The 24223-nt window shown below is 42.5% G+C and overlaps 1 protein-coding gene across 3 annotated transcripts in view; it reads left to right on the plus strand.

The window, feature by feature from the left end:
- PDE10A (phosphodiesterase 10A) overlaps positions 1–24223 on the plus strand; it is a 748737-nt gene that overhangs the window by 484274 nt on the left and 240240 nt on the right. For all 3 annotated transcript variants that reach the window (XM_029594115.1, XM_029594117.1, XM_029594116.1), the window contains one exon: positions 17871–17921. In XM_029594115.1, coding sequence (XP_029449975.1) covers positions 17871–17921 — 51 coding nt within the window. The remainder of the gene's footprint in view (positions 1–17870; positions 17922–24223) is intronic.

Raw genomic sequence — 24223 nt, forward strand, 5'->3', positions numbered from 1 at the left:
CACATACACTTTGTGTTAGAGTGTGTGTTTGTGTGTGTGTGTGTGTCTTTTTTCTGACACAGACACACACACACCTTCTCTCTCTTAGACACACACATTGTGCTGTTCATGTGTTCCCACAGGGGCCAATGCAATAAAGTGTTTTAGACACGCTAGGCTAACACCCAGTGCAATAAGGGGATTAATGCATCCAAATCATGCATCCAAACATGTAGCTAATAGTGCTCATCACATCTAAATGCCATGTAGATCATGCTAGTAGCTATTACCCCCCCCCCCCCCCCCCCCGATGAAAAAATTGCCATGCACCCGATGTGCACTTCTTAACATGGCAAATTTATGTTTCCAACTTTTTATTGAGTTTTCTTTTTCAACCATAGTTACCAATAGCTGACACTGGTGTGTTCTGCACAGAGTCAGTCATAGAATAGCAAATACAATGAAGCAAACATGATAAAACTTGAAAACCACCCACCCTACAACCCCCCTCCCCTGCGTTCACCAGAAACCGTAGATGACAAAGGCATCTCCCGCTTAGATATACAATAATCATTCAGTAGGGATGTGCAGAGCAAAAGTTTATGTCCATATGTCCATATGTCCAAAGGGGGTCCTATTTGCGGTCAATATGGACATAAAAAAAATTAAATGAGTTGGGTATATGTCCATATGTGCAAAAAAAAAAAATTTAAACCCCCTCACCCTCCTTAATCCCCACCCAGACTTACCACAACTCCCTGGTGATCGAGCGAGGAGTGAGGACGTCATTTCTGCAATCCTTGGCGAGAAGCATGTGACGTCGGCGGCACGTCGGAGTGACGCGGCGCCACGTGATTCCCGGCGAGTTCGCGCCGGAAGGAACTTTTGGCCAGCTTGGGGGGGTCAGGAGGTCCCCTCAAGCTGGCCAAAAGTTCTTTTTGGGCCAAACGAGCCTTCCAGCGCGAACTCGCCTGGAATCACGTGGCGCCGCGTCACTCGACGTGGCGCGACGTCACATGCTTCTCGCCAAGGATTGCAGAAATGGCGTCCTCACTCCTCGCTCGATCACCAGGGAGTTGTGGTAAGTCTGGGGGGGGGATTAAGGAGGGTGAGGGGGTTTAAATTTTTATTTTGGCTCAACAATCGCGATTTCCAACATATCCAACATAGCTATGTTGGATATGTGGGAAATCCGATCGTATATGTCGAATCCTTTTTTTAAGTTAAAAAAAAATATGAGTAGCGTTTTACATATGCGGTCAATACGAATGCACATCCCTATCATTCAGTATCTGACTTCTTGTCCTTGGTGGGAGGGACTGCAAATAGTTATCCCAGGTCAACAAAAAGTTTCTTTAACATGGCAAATTTAATGCTGCGTGTCAAGGGCTCAAAATAAAAAGCAAAAAATACTGCTTTTTACGTTCCTCCTACTTAGTATCATTGCGATATTAAGTAGGAGGAAGATCTACTCCTCGTGGTGATTAAGAATTATGCATAGACTGCAGAGTGAAAATCAAAGACTGTTCATGTTTATTTAAAACGTTTCCTGTATTCAAGCAGTTCAATGTTCAATAGTTCAATGTCCAAGTTTTTTGCCCTGTTCTATGTAATTGCATTCTTACATGCCTGTTCTCTGAGTTACAATGTAAACCGAGATGATATGTAAATCGTTACATGAATCCCGGTATATAAAAATGTTAAATAATAATAATAATAATATTTGGATCTTCACTGGACATGGCGGGCTACAGCGGATGCTCGCATTGAGCGTCCGTTTCCCTAACCTGCGCACAGCCACATCTTCTGGGCGCCCGATGGAGCGCTAGGGACGCACAATTTCCTATAGTTTGTCCTTTTTAGCATGGCAGCTCATTAGATTATTGCATTGGGTGCCCAGAAGAGGTAAGTGTGCGCACATTAGGAAAACAGGCGCCCAGTTTGGACGCACGTTTTTATGCGTCTGATATTGTATCGGCCCCACAGTGAATGCCCCAACTGCAGCACTGTCACATCATTATGTTAAGTTCTTGCTTCCTGCCAGTCCTTCTCCATTCCCCCTCCCTCTCTTCAGGAGGCTCATTAGATCCACAGGCAGCTGTTCCTATCAGAATTCAGCCCAGCCACCTCAGACAAAAGCCTCATCAACACTGCACAGGTACCTTCCCTTAGCTCACCCTCTCCTTTTCTGTGACTGTAGTTTGCCTTCACTTCTCCACTGTCACTGCCACTCCAGTGCATTCCCATTGACTTGTGTGCTATACACAGTCTGCTACTTTTATGGTTCTCCATACTCGGCTCTGCCTACCTACTCCAGGCGAAGAGGTACCAGAAGTGTGATCCATGTTGTTACTCTGGGGCTTAAAAAGAAAAGAAAATTAAGCCCCAGCCAAGGCTGGGGAGAGCGACTGACACAAAGCATAACAACTCCAGATGTAATCCTCCTTTCTCATGTGGAGCCAGTGCAGCCAGGGTTGGTGAAGGATATAAACAGGCCGATACAGTACAGTGCGCTCCGATGGAGCGCACTGTACTGTATCGCCTAGCGCCTACCCAAAGTGCACCCTCCGACTTAATATCATGGCGATATTAAGTCGGAGGTCCCGAAGAGTAAAAAAATAAAAATAAAAAAATAAAAAATTTAAAATGGGCCGGCGGCTGTCGGGTCGAAAACCGGACGCTCAATTTTGCCGGTGTCCGGTTTCCGAGTCCATGGCTGTCAGCGGGCTCGAGAACAGACGCCGGCAAAATTGAGAGTCGGTTGTCAAACCCGCTGACAGCCGCTGCTCCGGGTCAAAAAGAGGCACTAGGGATGCACTAGTGTCCCTAGCGGCTCCTTTTGCCCATTTCTACCGCCGGGCCTCATTTAAATAGAGAATCGCGCGCACAGGCGTGGCCTGTGCACGCTCTCCCGCGGACTTTACTGAATCGGCCTGAAAGTGTCATAGGCAAACCTTACAGCCTTGAAACTGCAAGGCTTAGAACTCTCTACACCAAAATTATGTATTTATAACAGATTATACATGAAAAAGGACTTTTAATGTACAGTTTTCTGAGGTAAAAATATAATTTACAATAACATGTGGTGTGGAGGAATAGCCTACTAACCTAGTAGTTAGAAAAGCAGTGTGTGAACTGGGGAAGTCAGGGTCCAAATCCACTGATGCTTCTGTGATCTTGGGAAAGTCACCTTGTCCCCCATTGCTGCAGATACAAACTTAGGGCACTGTTTACTAAGAATTTTTCCCATGGACACAAAATGGGAAAAACGTTTAGTAAATAAGGGTGTGCAGGGAAAAAAAAAATCATTTTCGTTTTTCTGTTTGTTTTCAGGAGGTACTTTTCACACGAATTTTAGTTCGTGGAATTTTGATTTGCTTCATTCATATGAAAGAAATGAATCAAACATTTAAAAAAACAAAACAAAACCCAAAACACCGAAAATTGGGCCTGCCAAGATCTCCCACACAACCAGAAAAATGCCAGGGCTAGGATCCCGATCCCCCCCAGCCCTCACCCGGTCCGGTAGGGATCCACCAGTGAGGCCTAGGCCGAGGGCAAAACCATGGCGTTGCGTAGGTTGAGGCTGCAGTAAGTCACCTCAAGGTCTGGGCCTTGGCCTAGGCTGGAGCCCGGGCCCAGGCCCAATGCCACGCCCCAGCCCAGAGACCAGGTCCAGATACCTGTCCTGGAAGCCAGGTCTCAATGCCTGGGCCTCAGCCTAGGGTCAGCCTAGACTTTGGAGCAGTTCCGACTTATCTGATGTCCTCTTCTTTTCTTTTTCAAATGACGCCGTCTGCTGGGGTCGCGCTTGAGTTAATTATACATTACTACATTGGAAGAATATTTGATTATACATTTAAAAAAAGAGATCCTCTATAGTGAAATAAATCCTTTGCTTAGAGAAAGATGAGAAGAAGCAAGTACATTTTATTACTTTTCTATAAAAGCTTTATTTTGATTACTGGTTGGATATTAGTATAAATCAGTTTAAAATGTTAATGCATGCTTTACGTCTCCCAGCGGACTAGTGAATTGTCCTTCATCACTTGGTAATTGTGCCAGTTACCAAGGCTTAATGGTGCCAAAAGCTGCTTGTTGGAATGGCCATTTGTAATCCAGAGTAACCAAGGCACTTTAGAATTCATTATCTGATGAAGGGGCACTTGTTGCTATATGCTGCCATTAACCATCATTATTGTCTGATTAAATTATTTGATGCAGTCTCTTTGCAAAACCATTTTCTTTCTTTCTTTTTTTTTTATTTATTGCAGTGGTAGGAGGAAGGAAGAATATAATGATAAATTTTGCTGAATTTGGGATAAAAAATCCTCTTAAGCTATTGTAATTCAGTGTGAGGTTTAGGGATCACCTGCAAGCTCTTCGGGATGACAAAGGTGACTCTCCATCACTATAGTGTTTGGGGGCAGGTATAATTATTTTTATGGTAGAAAATATAATGTAGATATACATTTCAGCATGATGATATTTTGATTTTCTTTTATTTTACTCTGCTTAAGTGGCTCAGAAAGTGACTATGTGGTTGTGCACCTCTGCTCTTAAGTATTTACCAGTGTGGTGTGCACTGCACTACTTACAAGACCATTATGGCTCTAATTGCAGACTCAGAGGTTTCTAGTCTGTTTCCATCCCTTAATTGTGTGTCTGTTATTATGTGAACCCACATTCTAATTTGCTAATCGTAAACATTAATCATTTTCTTATGAGTACTTAAAACTTTTAAAAGGGTCCAAATGATTATACTGCAACTGAGGAATGAGGAAAGAAGGGGTGGCTGTGTTCCTGCCTGGGGCTGCCCAGGACTTGCCCTGCTCTCCGGTGGAGACAGCGGAAGTGGAGGGCCCACTCCTGCTGCCAGCATGCCCACCTCTAATGGCAGTGACTAAGTGGCTCACTGCTAAGACCTCTTTCCCCACAAGTACCTTGATTTTCCAGGCATGCCCTGTTATTGGCCATAGGGGTTTCACTGCAAGGGAGGTAGGACTGGCACTAAATTTAATCTGGGCCGGTCTCGGTCTTGACTCTCCCATCTTGCAGGGCAAGTACCTACTGTAGGCTATCATTGTCTAGGGCTGGTAATATTTTAACCCATTGTCCCATAAATAAAAAAAATATTAAAAAAAACAAACTTGGAGCTTTTATCATTGCTGCAAGCTTACATCAATTGTTAAAAAAGAAAGAAGCAAAGAAATGCCTTTGAAGAACAACCAAGGACAGGCTGAGGCATTTTACTTTGCAGTTGTATAATGGGGGAAGCTAGAAGCCTATGGATGCTTCAACGGCATGCTCAACACTTGTACTCCTAAGCTGAGGCTTGTCATGCAACAGCTGGGCCATTAATATGACTTGCCTTTGGGGTGCCAGACAGTTTGGGATAGAAATGGCCCAGCCACACTGTCCATATGCCAACTGGTGCTACTGACCTGCAGGGAGCTAGAAACTGATGAGAATAAGGTAGGGCATCTGTGCAGCCATCAGAGCCAATCAAAACCTACAGCAGGGTGGGAAGAGGATAGGGCCAGGAAGGCAGAAATGGGACAGTTGTAATGCCTGAACCGTTGGGAAAGGAAGTCAGACCTCCCAAGGCTTCAGTAAGGGACTCCTGCAGGAGTCATCAACCAAACGACCAGAAACCATTCCAGCAACCTCAAAAGCGGGTGCGTCTGACTGGGAAGAGGGCAGTGGGCCTCATTTAAGCTATGAAGACAGTGTTACCAAGGAATATAGTTCAGGCATGGGGTCATGGCATAGGTTATGGGATAAGCAGGCTAGAACTCCCTGTTTCTAGTCGGCAGCCTCAACATGGGCCATTGCCTGACTAGGTTCAGCTTTAGGCATAGAATATAAGATCATAAGGCTTGCATTACTACGTCAGACCAAGGATCCATCAAGTCCGGTATCCTATTTTTAACAGAGGCCAAGCCAGGTCACAAGTACCTAGCAGGATCCTAAGGGGTAGATAGATTCCAAGCTGCTTATCCCAAGATAAAGCAGTGGATTTCTGCAACTCTACCTTAATAATGGTTAATGGACTTTTCTTCCAGAAATTTGTCCAAACATTTTTTAAATGCAGCTACACTAATAGCTTTCACCACATCCTCTGATAACGAATTCCATCGCTTAATTATGCATTGAATAAAAAATATTTTCTCTTATTAGTTTTAAATGTATTACCTCCTAGCTTCATTGTGTGTCCCATGGTCTTTGTACTTTTCAAAGGAGTAAACAACTGATTGTTTACTCGTTCATTCTACTCATTATTTTATAGACCTTTATCATATCTTTCCTCAGCTGTCTCTTCTCCAAGCTGAAGAGTCCTAACCTCTTTAGCCTTTCTTCATTGGGGAATTGTTCCATCCCCTTTATCGTCTTGATCACCCTTCTCTGTACCTTTTCTAATTCTGCTCCATGGAGCGATACAGAGGCATTATGATATTCTGTTTTATTCTCATTCCTTTTCTAATAATCCCTAGCATTCTATTTGCTTTCTTGACTGCTGCTGCTGCACGCTGAGCAGAAGATTTCAACATATTTTCAACAATGACACTTAGATCCTATTCCTGAGTAGTGACTCCTAATGTGGAACCTTGCATTTTGTAGCTGTAATTTGGGTTACTCTTTCCTAAGTACATTACTTTGCACTTGTCTACATTAAATATAATTTGTCATTTGCATGCCCAACCTCCCAGTTTTGCAATATCCTCTTGCAATTTCTCACAATCCTCTTTTGATTTGTCAACTATGAATAATTTTGTGTCATCTGCAAATTTGATCACCTCACTTGTTTCCATTTCCAGGTCATTTATAAATATATTAAAAAGCAGTGGTCCCAGAACAGATCCCTGGGACACTCCATTATTCACCTTTTTCTATTGAAAACATTTACCATTTAGCCCTACTCTCTGTTTTCTTTTAATCAGTTGGCAATCCACAATTGGACACTGCCCCCTATCCCATGACTTTTTAATTTCCTAAGAAGTCTCTCATGAGAGACTTTGTCAGGTTTTTCTGGAAATCCAGATACACTATATCGACTCACCTTTATCCACATGTTTATTTATGCCCTCAAAAAAAATGTAGCACATTTGTGAGGCAAGACTTCCCTTGGCCAAATCCATGTTGGCTTTGTCCCATTAAACTATGCTTATCTATATATTCAGCAATTTTATTCTTTATGATAGTTTCTACCATTTTGCCTGGCACAGACGTCAGATTCACTGGTTTGTAATTTCCTGGATCACCCTGATCCCTTTTTAAAAATTGGTGTTATATTGGCAACACTCCAGTCTTCATATACCATAGGGAAGTTATTAATAGTTTACAAATTTCCAATAGCAGGTCCGTAATTTAATTTCTCAGTTCTTTCAGCACTCTGGGATGTAAACCATCTAGTCCAGGTGATTTGCTACTCTTTAGTTTGTCAGTTTGCCGTAGTACATCTTCCAGGTTCACTAAAATGTGTTTCAGTTCCTCTGAATCATCACCTTTGAATATCATGAGTATCTCTCTTACATCTTCTTCAGTGAATACTGAAGCAAAGATTTCATTTAGTCTCTCTGCTATGGCTTTGTCATCCCTAAGTGCTCCTTTTACCCCTTGATAATCTAATGGTCCAACCGACTCCCTCACAGGCTTTTTACCTTGCAATGAACCTGAAAAAGTTTTTATTATGAGTTTTTGCTTCCTGGGCAAGCTTCTTTTCAAATTCTGTCTTTGTCTTCCTTATCAATGCTTTGCATCTGGCTTGCCAGTGCTTATGCTGTTTCCTTCATTCATATTCCTTTTCCATTTCTTGAAACATGTTATTTTAGACATAGCCTCTTTCATCTCACCTTTCAACCATTCCAGTAGTTGGTTAGCCTTCTTATCCCCTTTTTAATGCATGGAATACATCTGTTCTGGGCTTCCAAGATAGTATTTTTAAACAACATCCAAGCCCTGATGTGTTGCGGCCCCGACTGCCTCCCCCATGATCGGGGTCGGGTCCGCTTACCTCCGCTCCGGTCCGCGAGGAGAGACGCTGAAGTCCCGGGCCGGTGGGCCGCATGGCCACGGCGTCTCCACGTGGAGAACGCCGTCTAGGCCGACAAACTCCGCCCTCCTCCTTTGCCTCGCGCGTGTCCAGCACCCGGAAGTGAGGGACCACCTCCTGGCTGACGTCTGATGCCAGGCCTGCATTTAACGGGCGCCCAGACTCCGAGAAGGCGCCTTGCAACGAGGTTCTTTGAATTCTAGTTGCCTTCCTGACCCTGCTCACTGCTGGTTCCTGGTTCCTGGGTCTCCTGTGCCGTTCCAGTTCCTGCTTCAGTGACCTTCATCGATTGTCTTCCTGGTTCTTGATCTCGGTCTGCTTCTGAACTCTGCTTGCTAGCTGCCTGCCTCGATCCCGGTCTGCCTCTGAACATTGTTTGCTAGCTGCCTGTCTCGACCCTGGTCTGCCTCTGAACATTGTTTGCTAGCTGCCTGCCCAGACCCTGGTCTGCTTCTCGACACTGTTTGCTTGTCGCCTGCCTTGACCCTGGGCCTGCTTCTGACGTCTCTTGCTTGCAGTCCTTCTCCGGCCCATAAGTCCCAAGGGCCCGAATCCCTACGGGCTCCTCCTGGGGGGATCCCGGGTCCTGGGTGAAGCCAACTGCCGGTCACTAGACTCTGCCTCCTGGTCTGCTATAGGAACCCTCCTGGCAGCCCGGCCCAAGGGTCCACCATCTCTCTACTATAACAGTAACATGATGTCCCCATGCCTCCTAATGTGAGCAGTAGCAGGTCCTATTATTTTCAGGCTGATACAATACCATGCGCTCAGTCTAGTGCACAGGTTAACCCACAGTTGGATGCAATTTTTGGATATGCGTCCATAACCCCCAATGCAATAAGGGGATCAGTGCTTCCAAATCACACATCCAAACCAGGGCGTAGCTAATAGCACTCATCACATGTAAATGCCATGTTGATGAGGCTATTAGCTATTACCTTCCAATGTAAAAAATAACCATGTGCTGAGCATGCACATTATAACCCTCAAAAATTAATGCCAGCAATGGAGCTGGTGTTAAGTTTTGAGGAGCCCCAAAAGTTGATCTGAAAAACAGAAAATACTGCTTTTCTGTGGTTCCTTTGACTTAATATCATGGTGATATTAAGTCGGAGGAACCAAAAAAACAGCAACGCGGAAAAAAAAAAAGTTTTGACCGTGGTCTGGTTAGGAAAATAGACATTCAATTTGCGAGCATCCATTTTCCTTACCCATGGCTGTGCACAGGTTAGCAAAACAGACGCTCCTAATATTGAGTGTCCACTTTCCTAACCCACGTACAGCCACTTCTCCTTCGTGCCTGATAGCAAGGAGGTGCTAGGGATGCACAATTTTCCTTAGCACTTCATTTTTAACGCAGCTGCTCATTTTCCTACTGCATTGCGCACCCAGGAGAGGTGGATGGGCATGTGTTAGGAAAGTGGGCACTCAATCATGAGCACCTGTTTTTCCCACGCACATATTGCATCAGCCTGATTGAGTACATGGACAGATACCCATGTCCCTCAAGAGGCAGTTATTTCCTTGCCAGGAGGTCTTAGTCATGGGGACAATATTCCAGCAGGAACCCATACAGGCTTTCCCATCAGAGATACTCCCTGTGTATATGTTCTCCGAGTAGACATACAGGCAGATATTCTCTGCAAGGGTATGCCTCTCACAGGAGTTCTTTAAATCGGTACTCCTATCATACATACTCCTCATTCAGGTACTCTATAGGGAGGTACTGTCTTTGGAAATGCTCGCCATGAGACAATTCCCCACAATGGCAGTCCTCGCAGAGGCAATCCCCACATAGAACCCATCCCAGGAGACTCCAAGGTTCTCCACCAGGGCATTACAGAGCAGACATGAGTCCACAAGTGCCTGCGTCTACTCTGTGTTGGTAAGTTTTAAACAGCTGCGCAGGTGCACATGTAAGCACATAGGCTAGCTTGCGCCAAGGGACTAGGCCATTTTATAACATACGCGTGTATATGTGCGCATGGTATAAAATAGGCTGTACGTACATGTTTATATGGACGTATGCATGTCTGCACAAATACCGACTCTACTGCTTAAGTGGGGGGATTTCAGTAGACACATGCGCCAATGCAATTACCAATTTCCCCAGTTCATTCCCAGGTTACCCAGGTAAAGGATAGGACCTTCTAACTCCCTAGTTAATTAGCCTCCCTTTTACCTTGTTAGCCCTTACCCTTCAAACCTCGCTGACCAGCCTAGTTTTTTTTTTGTTTTAGCTCTTACATGCCATCCATAGCAGAAGTAAAGGTAGGCGGTAGGGGACCCCAGCATGCACTTATGCGCGTAAGTATTTATGCACTGGTTTCATTCATAAATCCTGGAATGCCCATGCCCCCCCCCCCAGACCACACCCAAAACCTGCCCCTTTTTCGGAAAAAAAAAATGTGTGTGCATACCAGGAGATATGCGTGTATGCGGGCACTTTATAAAATCTATGCGATGCATGCCGGCCCAACTCCTGTGCGCATCTCCTGGCTTTGGCGTGCAACGGGCTTTTAAAATTCACCCCTTATTGCACTCTCAGGTCGTGAGTACTTCAGCCTCTGTGGAGAATGTGAAGTAGTCAAAATGATGCAACTCAGCTGATAGTGAGAGAACTGCTGCATCCAGTAGTGGCTCTGTATGGAAGGAAGGTGAGCCTTACACAAGAGCCATCTCTGAGATGGCTATTCAGGGGGAGAATCATAAAAACTAGTGTAAGTGGAAAAGCCGGAGATGGTCATCGTGTTTCAGCTCCAGCAATAGCAGTCTTGGCACTTCTCTGGATCCAGCATTTCATGAGGCTGTTCCATAAGGGGTGAGGTCAGTGGTTCGGCAGTTGTTGGTGGGACCATGTTCATGGGTACGGACCACCAGTTATACGAATCCATCCCAATCTCTCTAAGATGTTGCACTACATCAATATTTTTAAATTGCTAGAAAGTCATGGGAAGTGGGATCAATTCCAGAAGAAATGCAATCTGTGAGCTTGTCGCCAATAATCCTTTACAAAGAGAGATAATTAACTGAGTCTGTTCCTGTATGTGTATCTTGAATAGGATTATAATATCTGCATAGCAGGGACACTCTCATTATCTATATCCTTTCATGTTATTTTTAATAAGGAACTACAAAAAGAAATACAAAATGTTGTGTTTTCTTTCATTTTGTGCAATATTTGGTGAAACAAAAAAAAAAAAAGCCCCGAACAAAATGGAATTTGGACAAAAACTGCACCCAAATGAAATGAAATTAAATTTTTTGGCTTACACAGCCTTATCTAATAATGCTATAGACGTAATAAGACGTTGTAGTAGTAGTTCCTTTGCTCATAGAAACATAAAAATGACTGCAGAAAAGGACCAGTGGTCCATGCAGTCTGCCCAGCAAGCTTCCCATGGTCGTATCTGCCGTGCCCTGCAAGTTACCCCCATGTATCAGTTATTTTTGCTTGATGTGCTTTGCTTATGGACTTGGCTGTAGAAGCAGTCCTGTGTTTTTTCTTTAATGTCTGAGCATCAGTACCCCAGACTGTAAAGAAGTCATGTCTTTGTTGTCTCTGAATCCAAATTTCTCTTTCCTTTCAGCCCCCACCCCCCTGATTCGAAACAGAGAGCGATGTTGCAGCTGCATCAAAAGCATCAAGGCTTATATCAAGGCTTATTGGTTAAGGGTAGTAACTGCTGCACCAACAAGTTACCCCTATGCACGCTTTCTTCATTTCCTTTAGGAATTTGGAGTCCTAGACTTCAGGATTTACTTCTAGTGTTTGGAGCACAGCACAATGGCCTCCTGAATGGGTGGAGTGGGGGTTCATGAAGATCTTAGCATTTCCAGCACAATCCCCCTTAGTCATTGCCCTGTATATATGGAGAACCCTTAGTGGTTGAACTGCATATGTGGAGAGCTTGTCAACATAGTGTTGGTTATTTTCAAATGCCACTCTGCCAGATGTCATTAATCTCTAAGCCTTTGTGAAAGTTCATTTTCTGTTGCCTGGTTAGTAACATCACAGCACAAGTGAAACTGGTATCAGGCTCCCTCAATAAAATTGTTGATTCAGTCTTTCATTGCAAGTAGTCCCTATTCAGAAGGCCGGCTTCACAGGCAGATTTGGTAAGGCAGCCAGTCCTGGCACACCCATAGTCTTTTGAAATCAGAGAACATGTTAACCTCTGTATCAGTCTGTCGCTGAATCAACCTGGATCATCTCAGTCAGATATCAAAACTGAATTACTGCTTTCTTCCTTGGCCATGGCTGTAGGAGCGAACCTATGCTTTAGAGTTTGATAATAGATTATGTCTTGCATACTAAGCAAGAAGGTCTGTCCAGGTGCATGGTGTGCTTGTGCATTAAGCTGGCTGTGTTGCCAGTCTTTACTAAAGCATAAAGCAGCACCGACATGGCGCACGTCTTCATAGTCAAAAATATAATGATAGGCTTGGCCCACGAGACAGGGCTTGTCATGGACTCTTGCTGGCCATTCACTCATGGGAGCTGACCTTCCTTTGGTATGCTGTGCCCAGGGTGGCTGCTTCCATGTTTGAGACGACGCTGCTCCAGACAGCATTCTCACTGGTGGTGTTTAGTGCCCTGTGGGTTAGCAAGTTCACAGTGGCCACTAACAGGGCACCTGAAATCTTGAGGTTAATGGCTCCTGATGCCACCATATCAAACAGCAGGATGCTCATGTGTATTGAGGTCTAAAACTGATCTGTTGGAATGGGCCAGATGATCACTCTGCTGGCAGTATAAGGCCTAGTCATATGCCCCATGTAAACTGCTCTAACATTCATGGGACATAGTCTTCAGGAGGGGTGACAATTCTTTATACACTAAGACTTGTCACTAGTTAGCAAATTTCAATTTCAGCTGATTTTAAGCACATTCTCAATGTGGTCAGTGAAATGCAGATTATGGCACATTTTAATTCCGCAACAGAGTCACCACAGTGTAGCCATCTCCAGATTTCCCAGAGCAGCCATAGATCTTATAAGCAGATTAAGTTTAGTGGCTTCTTAAGAGTAGGCAAGGTTAATGGACCCCTGTATTTGCCTTTCATTGACAACCTGTATATTCCTGTTAATGTGTTTCTTTCCCTGCAGGTACCAGCTGGCAATGACTGTTGCTTTGGATCATCAGGCACTCATTTATTACTTATGCACAATAGTAGGCCTTTGGGGACAAGTTTGGCGAGGACTTAGGAATGGCAGCTGAAATGTAGATAGTCCCGTGAATTGGCCAGGGAGGAGTGTGCTGGAATCAGCTCCTCTCCTACCTATATGGACAGGGCTTGACAGAGGCCCACCTGTATCTCTTCCTCATTCTCTTAGGAGGCAATGGCCTGGGAAAGTTGCAGTGTTTTTTGTACACTGTCAATATAAAGCAGGGGTCCCCAGGTTTTTCAAGTGAAGGTACACATAGGAAATTTCAAGTTATCCCGTGGGGTTGGGGGTATGGCAGTCTCCCTTGGAATTTCCGGAGTGGACAGGAGGAGGGTGTATTCAGCTCAGAGTTTGCTGAGCAGAGGGTGGAGGGGATATATCTAACCCTAGGATGATTTGAAACACTGAGAATGGGAGAAAACAAGGTTACCAGGGGCATGGTAGATAACATACCAGCAGTAATATTTCTAGAAGCCGGCAACTTGCTCCCTATCTTCCTTTTCCCCTGCATCTGTCTCCCTGAGGGGTGTTGGGTGTATGTGTATGAGTGAGACTCCCCCTCCATTAATGGCTATTAATCAATTATACTTAGGGAATAGCCACTGCTATTAATTGCATCAGTAGCATGGGATCTTCTTAGTGTTTGGGTAATTGCCAGGTTCTTGTGGCCTGGTTTTGGCCACTGTTGGAAACAGGATGCTGGGCTTGATGGACTCTTGGTCTGACCCAGGATGGCAATTTCTTATGTTCTTATGTTCCTCTCTCGTCCCATCCTTTCACTATCACTCTCACACCTTCCCTTCTCTTCCCCTTCCCCTCCCTCTTAATCCATTCACTCCCTCTCTTCTTTTCCCTCTCATTCCCTCCATTCTTCTCGCACCCCCTCCCCTCACCCTACTCCTTCCCCTCTCTTCATTTACCCTACTCTCATCTCACCCTACTTCCCTCCACTTCCATCCCTTCATGTTCCTTCCCTTTCGTGCTCCCTTCATGCACTTTCTTTCCTTTCCTTCCCGTCCAGCATTCCCTCCCCTCCATTTCTTTTCTTCTTTCACCCCCTGCCCTGCACACTGGTGGGGCCTGGCCTCCCTGCCAGCGGTATCTATCAAGTCTCCTGTCCCAGGAGTCTTTTGCCATTGGCAAGACTTAGCCTTCTCAGCAGTGGTATCCATCAGTGGCACGGTCCTGGTTAAAAGAAATCCAAAAAAAACCCCATCCTCTGCAGGCTGAATCTGGGTGTGTGAAGGAAAAGCTTGAAGGGCTGGCCAAAAGGAGTTCTGCAGGCTGTAGTTTGGACACCTCTGGTCTAAGAGATCCATTTATTAAGCAATTGTATTTTTCCTTCTGGGTACCAGAGCTTAGTAAATCCCACTGGATTTCTCCCAGTGGTAAGATACCGCTGTGAAAATGTTCTCTGTGTAGTGGTGGCCCCACAATCCAGGGCCTGAATGGGTCCACATTCTGCCTTCCACCCGGGGTAGAATAAAAACCCTTGGAGGTCTATTGAGGCCCTGTCTAACATTCCCCACAGCCTCTTGAGGTGGCCAAAGTTGAAAAATAAAATGAACAGTTACTTCCCAGCTCTTTTCCCCATTTAAAATGGCACTGATCAGTCATTTGCATTCTTTTGTCTCTATCACACGATGGATGATTGGGGGTGAGTTTTCTTATTCAAAGGGAACAGGGCTTGGACATTTATTTATTTATGTTCTGCTTTCTGGCACTTCAAAGTGAATTACATTCAGGTACTGTAGGTATTTCCCTATCCTCAGAGGACTTGAAATCTAAGGCCTAGATGCACTAAGCCACAAATTTTTTTTATGGGAGGGGTCCCACTATCACTGGGGCGTGTTGCTACGATAGTGAGCTCCTTCAAGTTCCAAATACTGTGGGACAAAAGAATGCAGCAAGCGGCCCTTTAACGCAATGGAGTCCCAAACTCAAAGGACTGACATCGCCTTAAAGGGCTGGCCACTAAAAAATTGCCACAACTTGATAAAAGGTTGAGTGGGGGTCAGTGCTGTCCCTTGACTCAACCTGGAGCCTCCACTCAAGGCGGACCCGACTCCCCAAACGTTTAAAAAAAAAAAAAAATGTGCCCATGCGGTGACGGCCTATGAGGTCCGATCCCCAGACTTTGCTCCAGTCTTTTGAATAATGGCATTGACTGGGCGAGGTGCTAGGGGGTGCACTGGCCCCAGTGAGGGACCGGAGTTGGCTTTGTAAAGTTTGGAGAGTGCAGAGGGGGGTTCAGAGATGGAGGAGGTGCGGGGGATGGTGGAGGGTGGTGATGGGGGCCCTGACCCTACATTTTTTTATTTCTCACCTTTGGGGGGGAAGGCGGAAGAAGGGGGTTGGGAACTGCTGAATCCCCAATGATTTTTGTTGACCTTTAGGGGAGGAGGGGATTGGGGGAGCCATCGCTGCGTGGGCACATTACTGGGGTTTTTGTTTTCACTTTTAGGGAGTTGGGATCACCTCAAGTGGCAGCCCTAGGATGTGACCCCCCGCCTCAACCTTTTCTCTAGCTGCAGTATTTTTTTTCTTTTTGGTTGCTGGTACTTTAAATGTGGTGTGAAAGCCTCACATATTCTACATTAAAAAAAAAAAGTGGTGTTCTTTTATCTAGGCTGATCACATTCTTGGTTGGCTGTAATAAAATGTTAACAGCAAATTGCCTATTAATGACCTTCTTTGTATGTATTTGCATTATTCATACACGCAAAGAAGGTCATTTTAATAGGGGAGAGTACCAGGGTGGGGGCATACATAAGAACACATGATATTGCCAGATATACGCTGTTTAACACATGTTATAGCACTATTACAGCTTGAGACAATAGAAGGTAAAGTGACTTGCCTAAGGTCACAAAGAGTAACAGTGAGATTTAAACCCTGGCTCCCTTGGTTTGTAGCTTGCTGCTCTAACCACCAGGCTATTCTCTCACATAAGTGTTTTAGGAATTACAATACGTATTATAGTGAAACTGCAACATTCATGTGAAGTGCGAAACCTCAAACCCTTGGTCATAGCCAAAAACTCTTAAGAACAGAAGAAATACCGTTCTGGATCAGAGCAAGATCCAGCAAGCCTAGCATCCTGTCTCCAACAGTGGCCAGTTTGAGTTGCAGCTACGCTTGACACAAACTGTGGCTAGGTATTTAAAGGTCCATATTCAAAAGCCATTTAGATGAATAATGTAATAGCTATCCATCTAAATGGCTTGTCAGGCTATATTCAGCCCTTATCAGGTTAATTCTAGCCAGGTAACTAGCTACCAAGCTAGAATTTATCTGGATAAATTAGGGGCATTCTGGGATGGGCAGGAGGCATTCTGGGGAGGAGCCAAGTTAGCTGCATAAGTTAACCAGCTGACTCTGATAGTCGGCATTAGCGGGTTACCTTCTGCGGTCAACTTCAAGATAGCTGGGTTTATTCAACTAGCATAGCCACACAGCAGCTGAATATGGACTCCTTAGATGGTAACTTTAAAGTGAGCACGCTTGAGCCCACATACACTGGAATTTTAAATCGTCTGCGTAAATGCCCAAGTACTGTTAAAGTAAGTCTAGCATGCTTAGGTGTACTCCTAATTTTAAGCATTAGTATATCTTTCCATAGGACCTGTTGGTTTTTACACGCGCAAGTGAGCATATTTTAAAACATGCGTGCATGAAGGAAATAACCGTTTGATCACTTAGTCCACCAGTATGCCCTGTTTATCTCTAGGTCATCAAGTCCCTCTGGTTCTTCACTCTGCACTCCCCTCAGTTTATCCAGACCCCTCACCCAGTCAGTTTTTGGCTATAAAGGGTTTTTATTCTGCATTACGCCTGAAAAAGAGCAGAAGTAAATGTGCACAGGTAACAGCCCGACACGCGCTCCATTCGTGGATTTAAAATTGGGATTTATGCGCATAAATGGTAAGCCCCATTCTGCAACACCTCTGCCCTGCCCCAAATCATCCTCTTTTTTTTTTTTCACACTTTCTGTTGTTTGCACATGTGCATATGCGCACATAATTTAATGGATTTAAAATAAGAGGAGTTTGCACTCAGCCGATCTACTTGTGTATATGAGCCTTTTAATGCGAGTAACTCTTTTAATATTCACCCCTTGGTTTTATTCAAGAGAAGTACATATTTCATTGGAGTGTTGGTACAGAAAAAGTGGGGATGTGTAAAAACTGGGAAAGCACAAATTTCCTTTTTGCTTAGTTGGAGGATACAGAGGGAACAGAAATCCCACAATTGATATGAAAATCATAGTGATATCTCAAGTGTTATTTCTAGCACTGACTGTGCAACTTGTAGCCATTAATGGATAGCAGCAGGGAAAAAAATTGGAGCAATACATGGTTCTTTTAGAAATGTAAGAAAATTGAAACAAGTGAAAACATCTATTGGGCAGATGGATATTTACCACATGATCTGGAATCCACAGGCGACATTAATTTAGTTTATTTATGTGATGAATCACTATTTCTTACTCCAGTAAACCAAAGCGATGTATAATAAAGCATGTAAAATGAAAACAGCACATAACATTATTAGAGCAACTTAGTCTTTTGTAAGTTATTTACGTTCTTTGTATCAATGTGTTTGTTCTATGTTGTATAGTATGAGTACATCTTCGTATATGTAAAATAAAATTCATTTGGTATTTTAGGTGGCGACAGCAAATCTTGCTTGGGTATCAGTAGCAATTCATCAAGTTCAGGTGAGGCTTTACAATTTCATATCGTGATGCACTTATTTACAAGGGAAAGAAAGACTGTGGAAGACCTTTGGAGAACTATTAATAACAAACAGATTCTAGTGTCTGCTAGGATCTGAAAGGGAATTTGTATAAAAAAAATAGTACTAAGGTATACTGTATATTCAAAAAGAAGCCAGGATAGGTATTTGTAGGTGCATTTACCCTTGTTCTGTGCCATCCTTAATTGCTCTTCCTCATTCTGAAAACTCTAAAGAGATATTTGAGGTTTAAGACACATTGGTGCAATTTTGGAGGCAACACCAACGAGGGCAGAAGGAAACTCTCGCAACGCCGGGGATGGAGCACAACCAGCACTCCAGCAGACAGGCCCTGACACTGGCTCCCCTCTGGAGCTGTGGGACAAGAGGGGACCTGACCTGAGGAGGTGCTCCTTCCTTCACCCCAGAGAAGGGAAGAAGACGCTGGCGCAGACTGGCTTGTGCCCGCTCACCAACTGCCCCTCAACCCTCTCTCCAACACCAACGAAGGCAGAAGGAAGCCTTTGCAACACTGGAGATGCTTGCGCCAGCAGGCCCATGCCCTTAGCGTGTGCACGAAGGAGAGCAACAAAGGAGCCTGCCCCTTTATGCACCCCTTCATGTTGACCCAAGGTAAAGCCTGAAATAACTACTTAATCTCACCCTTACCAAACAGCTAGTATAATAGAGCCAACTCACCACATTGAAACCATCACAGGAAGGGGAATTTATGGAAATCTACAGAAAACCTCAAAACACAAGCAAAGAAAGAGCTAAAAGCTCATATACCCCATGATAAGTAACAAGTCTCCTGTAATCTCTTCCTGCCTAATGTTTACACTCCTATTATTGAATGTTCAGTCACTATAAAAAAAAATCCACTAATAAATGATCTGCTAGAGCAGTTATGGCGAACTCCAGTCCTCGAGTGCCACAAACAGGCCAGGTTTTCAGGATATCCACAATGAATATGCATGAGATAGATTTGCATACAATGGCAGCAGTGTATGCACATTTTTCTCATGCATATTCATTGTGGATATCCTGAAAACCTGGCCTGTTTGTGGCACTCGAGGACTGGAGTTCGCCATCACTGTACTAGAGGAACTAAATCCTACTATCTTCTTCTGTATAATAGAAACCGGGCTGAAAGACAAAGATAATGTACTCTTAAATAAAATTGATCACTCCAACTATGATATCTTACTTCCCAGAAGAATCAGTAACATCTTTCACTTCCCCAGAAGAATCAGTAAAAAAGAACTTAAACTTAAACCTTATAAAGTTGAGATTAACCCTCCCTACAAGGTGGTAATACTAAAATCACCACAAGTAAACAATAGGTATGGTCTGTTGCCCCCCCAGGAATACTACAAAAAGACTGCTCACCTCTCACTAAATCAAAAAGACTGCTCACCACTCTCTTCACCTGACTCTACAATAATCGTAGGAGACTTTAACCTACATGTAGATAACACACCTAAATCTACAGCAAGTGAAATCTTCTTAGATACCATGGAAGCAATGGATTGGCCACAATTTGTAACCTACCCCACTCATAAAGCAGAAAACATCCTTGACCTAATATTTGCCAATCACAATAACTGCCTAATCAATTCTTCGCACAATATATTGCCCTAGACTGATCATCAACTAATAAAAATAGAAATAAACCTCCTCAACATAAAGCAAACAAATTCAAATAACAATCAATCTTTTACCTACAAAAATAAAAAGATAGAACCAAAAATACTTGAAGAAACAAAAAATAAGATAATTGATTTTAATCAAGTTAATGCCTCCACAGCTTTTGACTCCTGGGATAAAATTGTCAATGAAATAGCAGATAAACTAAGCCCAATCCAGACAAAAACATTCCAAAAAGAATATAATACTGCTAAACAAAAGAAGCCATGGTACAGCGAAGAGCTAAGACACAAACTAAACAGACACTAAGAAAATCCGAAAAACAATGGCAGAAATGCAAATCTACAGAATCCCTAGAAAAATACAGATCCCTATTAACAAAATATAGCAAACAAATCAATAAAGCAAAAAAAAAAAAAAAGACTACTATGCTAAACAGATTCATGGTGTAGTATTCAATTCCAAATTACTTTTCAAAACAGTTAAAAACTTAATCAAGGACCCATCTTCCTCCATCTTGAACAATGACTTCTTTTCAAAGAATTCCCGCAATGAATATGCCACTTCTTTGTTAGATAAAATCAATAGGTTAAAAATACAATTCTCCACCTGCTCGCCAACAAAAGAACCTGAAGAAAAACATGGACAAGTAAAATGGAATACATTTGACATAGTATTTAAACTCAAAATTCACCAAATCATTGCAAAAATTAAGCCTCCTATCCACCCACTGGATCCAATCCCCGCAAGTTCCCTGAAAATAGCACACAGCATAATCACTCTAACAATTGCAACCATAATCAGACACTTGCTATCAGAAGTATTGGTCCCTTCTGGGGCAAAAGAAGCAGTGATTAAACCAATCCTAAAAAATAAAACTTTTCAGAATTGACTATTGAGACAATTATCGACCAATATCTAACTTGCTTTTTATTGCAAAAGTCCTAGAAAAAGCAATGTTATCCCAATTAGAAAACCACCTAAAAGACAATAAGGTTTAAGGTTTATTTATTTGTATGCCATCATATCGGTGAAACCATCATAACGGTGTACAATATGTAAAGAGCAGGAGAATACAATAATTAAATCACAAAACAATCAACAAAAGACACAAACAGAGAATAAATAGAAGCATCTTAAAATTATTAATACATGATTAAGATTTTTGTAAGAATCAGTAGATTAATAAAGTAAGTTAAGAATAAAATGAATAAAAATAAGTAAACGTGCTTAATGTTCTGCGTTGAGGCTGTCTGTTTTTTTTCTTGTCATTGTGTTTCTGCATTAGGCGCATTTAAACAGCCAGGTCTTAAGTTCTACTTTAAATTTTTTGACATCTGCTTATAATCTTATTTCTTCAGGTAGGGTGTTCCATAGTTTTGGGCCTGCTATGGAGAATGCTCATTCACGAATAATAATCTATATCCAAATCAATTAGGATTTAGAAAATGTTGTTCAACAGAAACTTTACTCATTTCTTTAACGGACCCTGTACTACAGGGGTTTGACAATGATTAATCTTATATCCTGGTGCTAATTGATTTAACGGCAGCCTTTGACACTGTGGACCATACCCTGCTACGCCACCAGTTGAGAAAAATTGGAATAGATGGAAATGTTACCAAATGGTTCTCTTCCTTCCTATCAGATAGGACATTCCAAGTCAGACTGGGCAATCACATATCTGACACCTTCCCAGTCGATACAGGTGTCCCCTAGGGTTCAGCACTCTCAGCAATACTATTCAACATTTATATGCTGCCTCTTTGTACATTACTAGCGGAACTAGGAATCAACTTCTTCTTATACGCAGATGACGTACGATTCTACATCCCATTCAGTAAACCATCTGAAAAAACTGCATCGACTCTGCCTATATACATGAAGGCAATACAACAAGAACTATCCCAGCTGAAACTAAGGCTAAACACAAAAAAAACCTGAAATCGTATGGTTAAGGAGAAACTCCTCTATAGTCAAACCGCCACCCCTAGACCTGGGTAATTTTAACATTACACCTTCAGATCATGTACGGGACCTGGGAATACAGATTGATGAGAACTTTACAATGAAAAAACACATAAACAAACTGATTAAAACAGGATATTCCAAGCTGAGAATATTACATTGGTTGAAACCATTACTAACGTTACAGGACTTCCGCACAGTTTTACAAACATTAATATTTTCAAAGATTACTGCAGCTCCCTATTACTAGGCCTACCTTCAGAACTATTAAGACCACTACAGTTATTACAAAATGCCTCAGCAAGTCTTTTATTAGAGACAAGGAAATTTGACAATATAACCTCTTCACCGATAGCACTGCCACTGGCTATCAGTACAATCCAGAATTCATTATAAAGTATTAACATTAATTTTCAGTATCATCAGTGATATAAACCCCGGCTTATTTGGAGTGACACTTCAACAATACACACCACAGCGAACACTAAGATCACAAAACAAAGGACTATTTACTGTCCCGACAACGCCTAATACATGTCTAACACAAATAAGAAACTGAATGTTCTCCATAGCGGGCCCCAAATTGTGGAATTCTCTACCAGAGACATTACTATGATAACAGAAAGAAAGAGTTTCAAATGTAAGCTGAAAACCTGGCTCTTCAGAAATGTACATGATTTAACTTAAAATATCAATACGCAGATAACGTCATTTTCAAAACTCATTGATAATGTTAGTAGAATGAGTAATAAACAATGAGCAATGTATAGTACATTATGACAACTTGCTGATTACTTCATGAATGAAATTAAAATGGAACTTACAGATTACAAAATACTATCCTAGCCCCCTAGTTAACATGTATTTGATGTTGGGTTAACCCAGAATATGAATGTTGATTTTGTAAACTGTGGTGTTCTTCTTCTGGAACAGCAGTATATAAAAAGCTCAAATAAATAAACAAATAAATAAATGTTAATGAAACTGTTAACTTAAGGGTAACTGTGTTTCAGTGTTACCTTTAACTCATGTTTGCATAGAAGTAAAACTAGTTGGGAGACTAGAGGTGAAATAGCAAGTAAATTATACATTCAAAGAGAGACAAATAAGTATTTGTGCCATAGTTATTTTTAGCAGCTTTAAGCACATCTCTGTGTACTGTACACAGTAATTGGGAACAAGGTTCTGAAAATCTTGATGAAATTTGAACTGACATTTAGATTTTCTTATGGCCTTGAAGTTGTGTGGGCAGGATAACTTTCTGTGCTCGCTGATGTGATTTGCCCGATCCTGGATCCGAGTCTTCCCAATAACCTAGTAGTGTCTCCTACTTGGCACTAAGTTGAAACTGTCTTCTCCCAACAACCTTTTGCTCAGCTGGACTAAAATGGAAGTGCCATGAGCAGTTTCCCATTGCACAATGAAGGTTCTGAAAGAGTGAACAGAAGTTAACAAAAGTTTAAGAGATTTTTTTTTTTCAGTTCTGCTGGGAAGCCTGTTCTTTACAAGTGAGCAATCTTATCTACTTTTCTTTCCCTCCCAGGCCATGTATTCTATTTTACCAGCATCATGTAGGTCCTGGGTCAGTTTTCACATATTGAAACATAGAAATGACGGCAGAAAAAGACCAATTGGCCCATCCAGTCTGTCCAGCAAGCTTCCACACTTATTTTCCCTTAGTTATCTGTTTCACCAACCTCCAACTTCAGGGCTCTTGTTGGTAACTGTTTGATTCAAATTTGCTGCCACCCCCTGCCATTGATATAATTCTAACTAATTCTTAATGATAACTAGAATAGGGAAAACACCCTCTAAGTCTTTACTGTCTTGTATTTACTCAGATATTCAGTGGACTTCAACCTGGTTTTTCAGTCTCTAATGTTATAAAATTGGGTAGCACGCACAAATGTACCCCGCACACGTAATATTTAAAATCTGCCCCCAATGAAAGCATATAGATAGCAAAAAAGAATTGGCGATAATATAGATCCCTGGGGTACCCCCCACTAAGGAGGTAAACCAATGAGAAATATTAAAATAAAAATTCACTTGTTGATATCTGGATTCTAGAAAAGATTGAAACCATAAATATACTTTCCCTCCAAAACTGAGATCCTTTAGCTGAGCCAACAATAAATGATGGCTTAACTGATCAAAGGCTGAAGAAATATCTAGATATACTGCCACAACATCCAACCCTGAATCCATCTTTCGCAATAGGCAATTGTTAAATGTAACCAAAGCTGTCTTGGTGCTATGGTGCTGTCTGTACCCAAACTGACTGTCATGGAGGATATTACTTTTTCCAAACAATCTTTCAGTTGTTTAAAAAACCACCCTTTCTAAAACCTTCCCTAGTGAAATCAGAGTTGAAATTGGCCTATAATCTCCATAAAGATCTGAGCCCTCACTCCCCTTCTTAAGTACTAGGTGAACTTGTGATCTTTTAAATCTATTAGAACCAAACTCTTTCAAGAAAAGGTTTACCAGATCCACCAAGACCACAGTAAACTTATTTTTTAACTGTGCAAGTACCCTCAAAGGGTATGGGTCTAAAGAGCAGTGTGAATTCTTAAACTCAGCTACAATAGCTTCCACTTCTTTTCCAGATACTGCTTCAAATACCTCTCATCTGCTCACACCAGCATCCATCCCCATTTCAATGTTCTG

This window comes from Rhinatrema bivittatum, chromosome 3 (assembly GCF_901001135.1).
Source record: "Rhinatrema bivittatum chromosome 3, aRhiBiv1.1, whole genome shotgun sequence".
Taxonomy (NCBI): Eukaryota; Metazoa; Chordata; class Amphibia; order Gymnophiona; family Rhinatrematidae; genus Rhinatrema; species Rhinatrema bivittatum.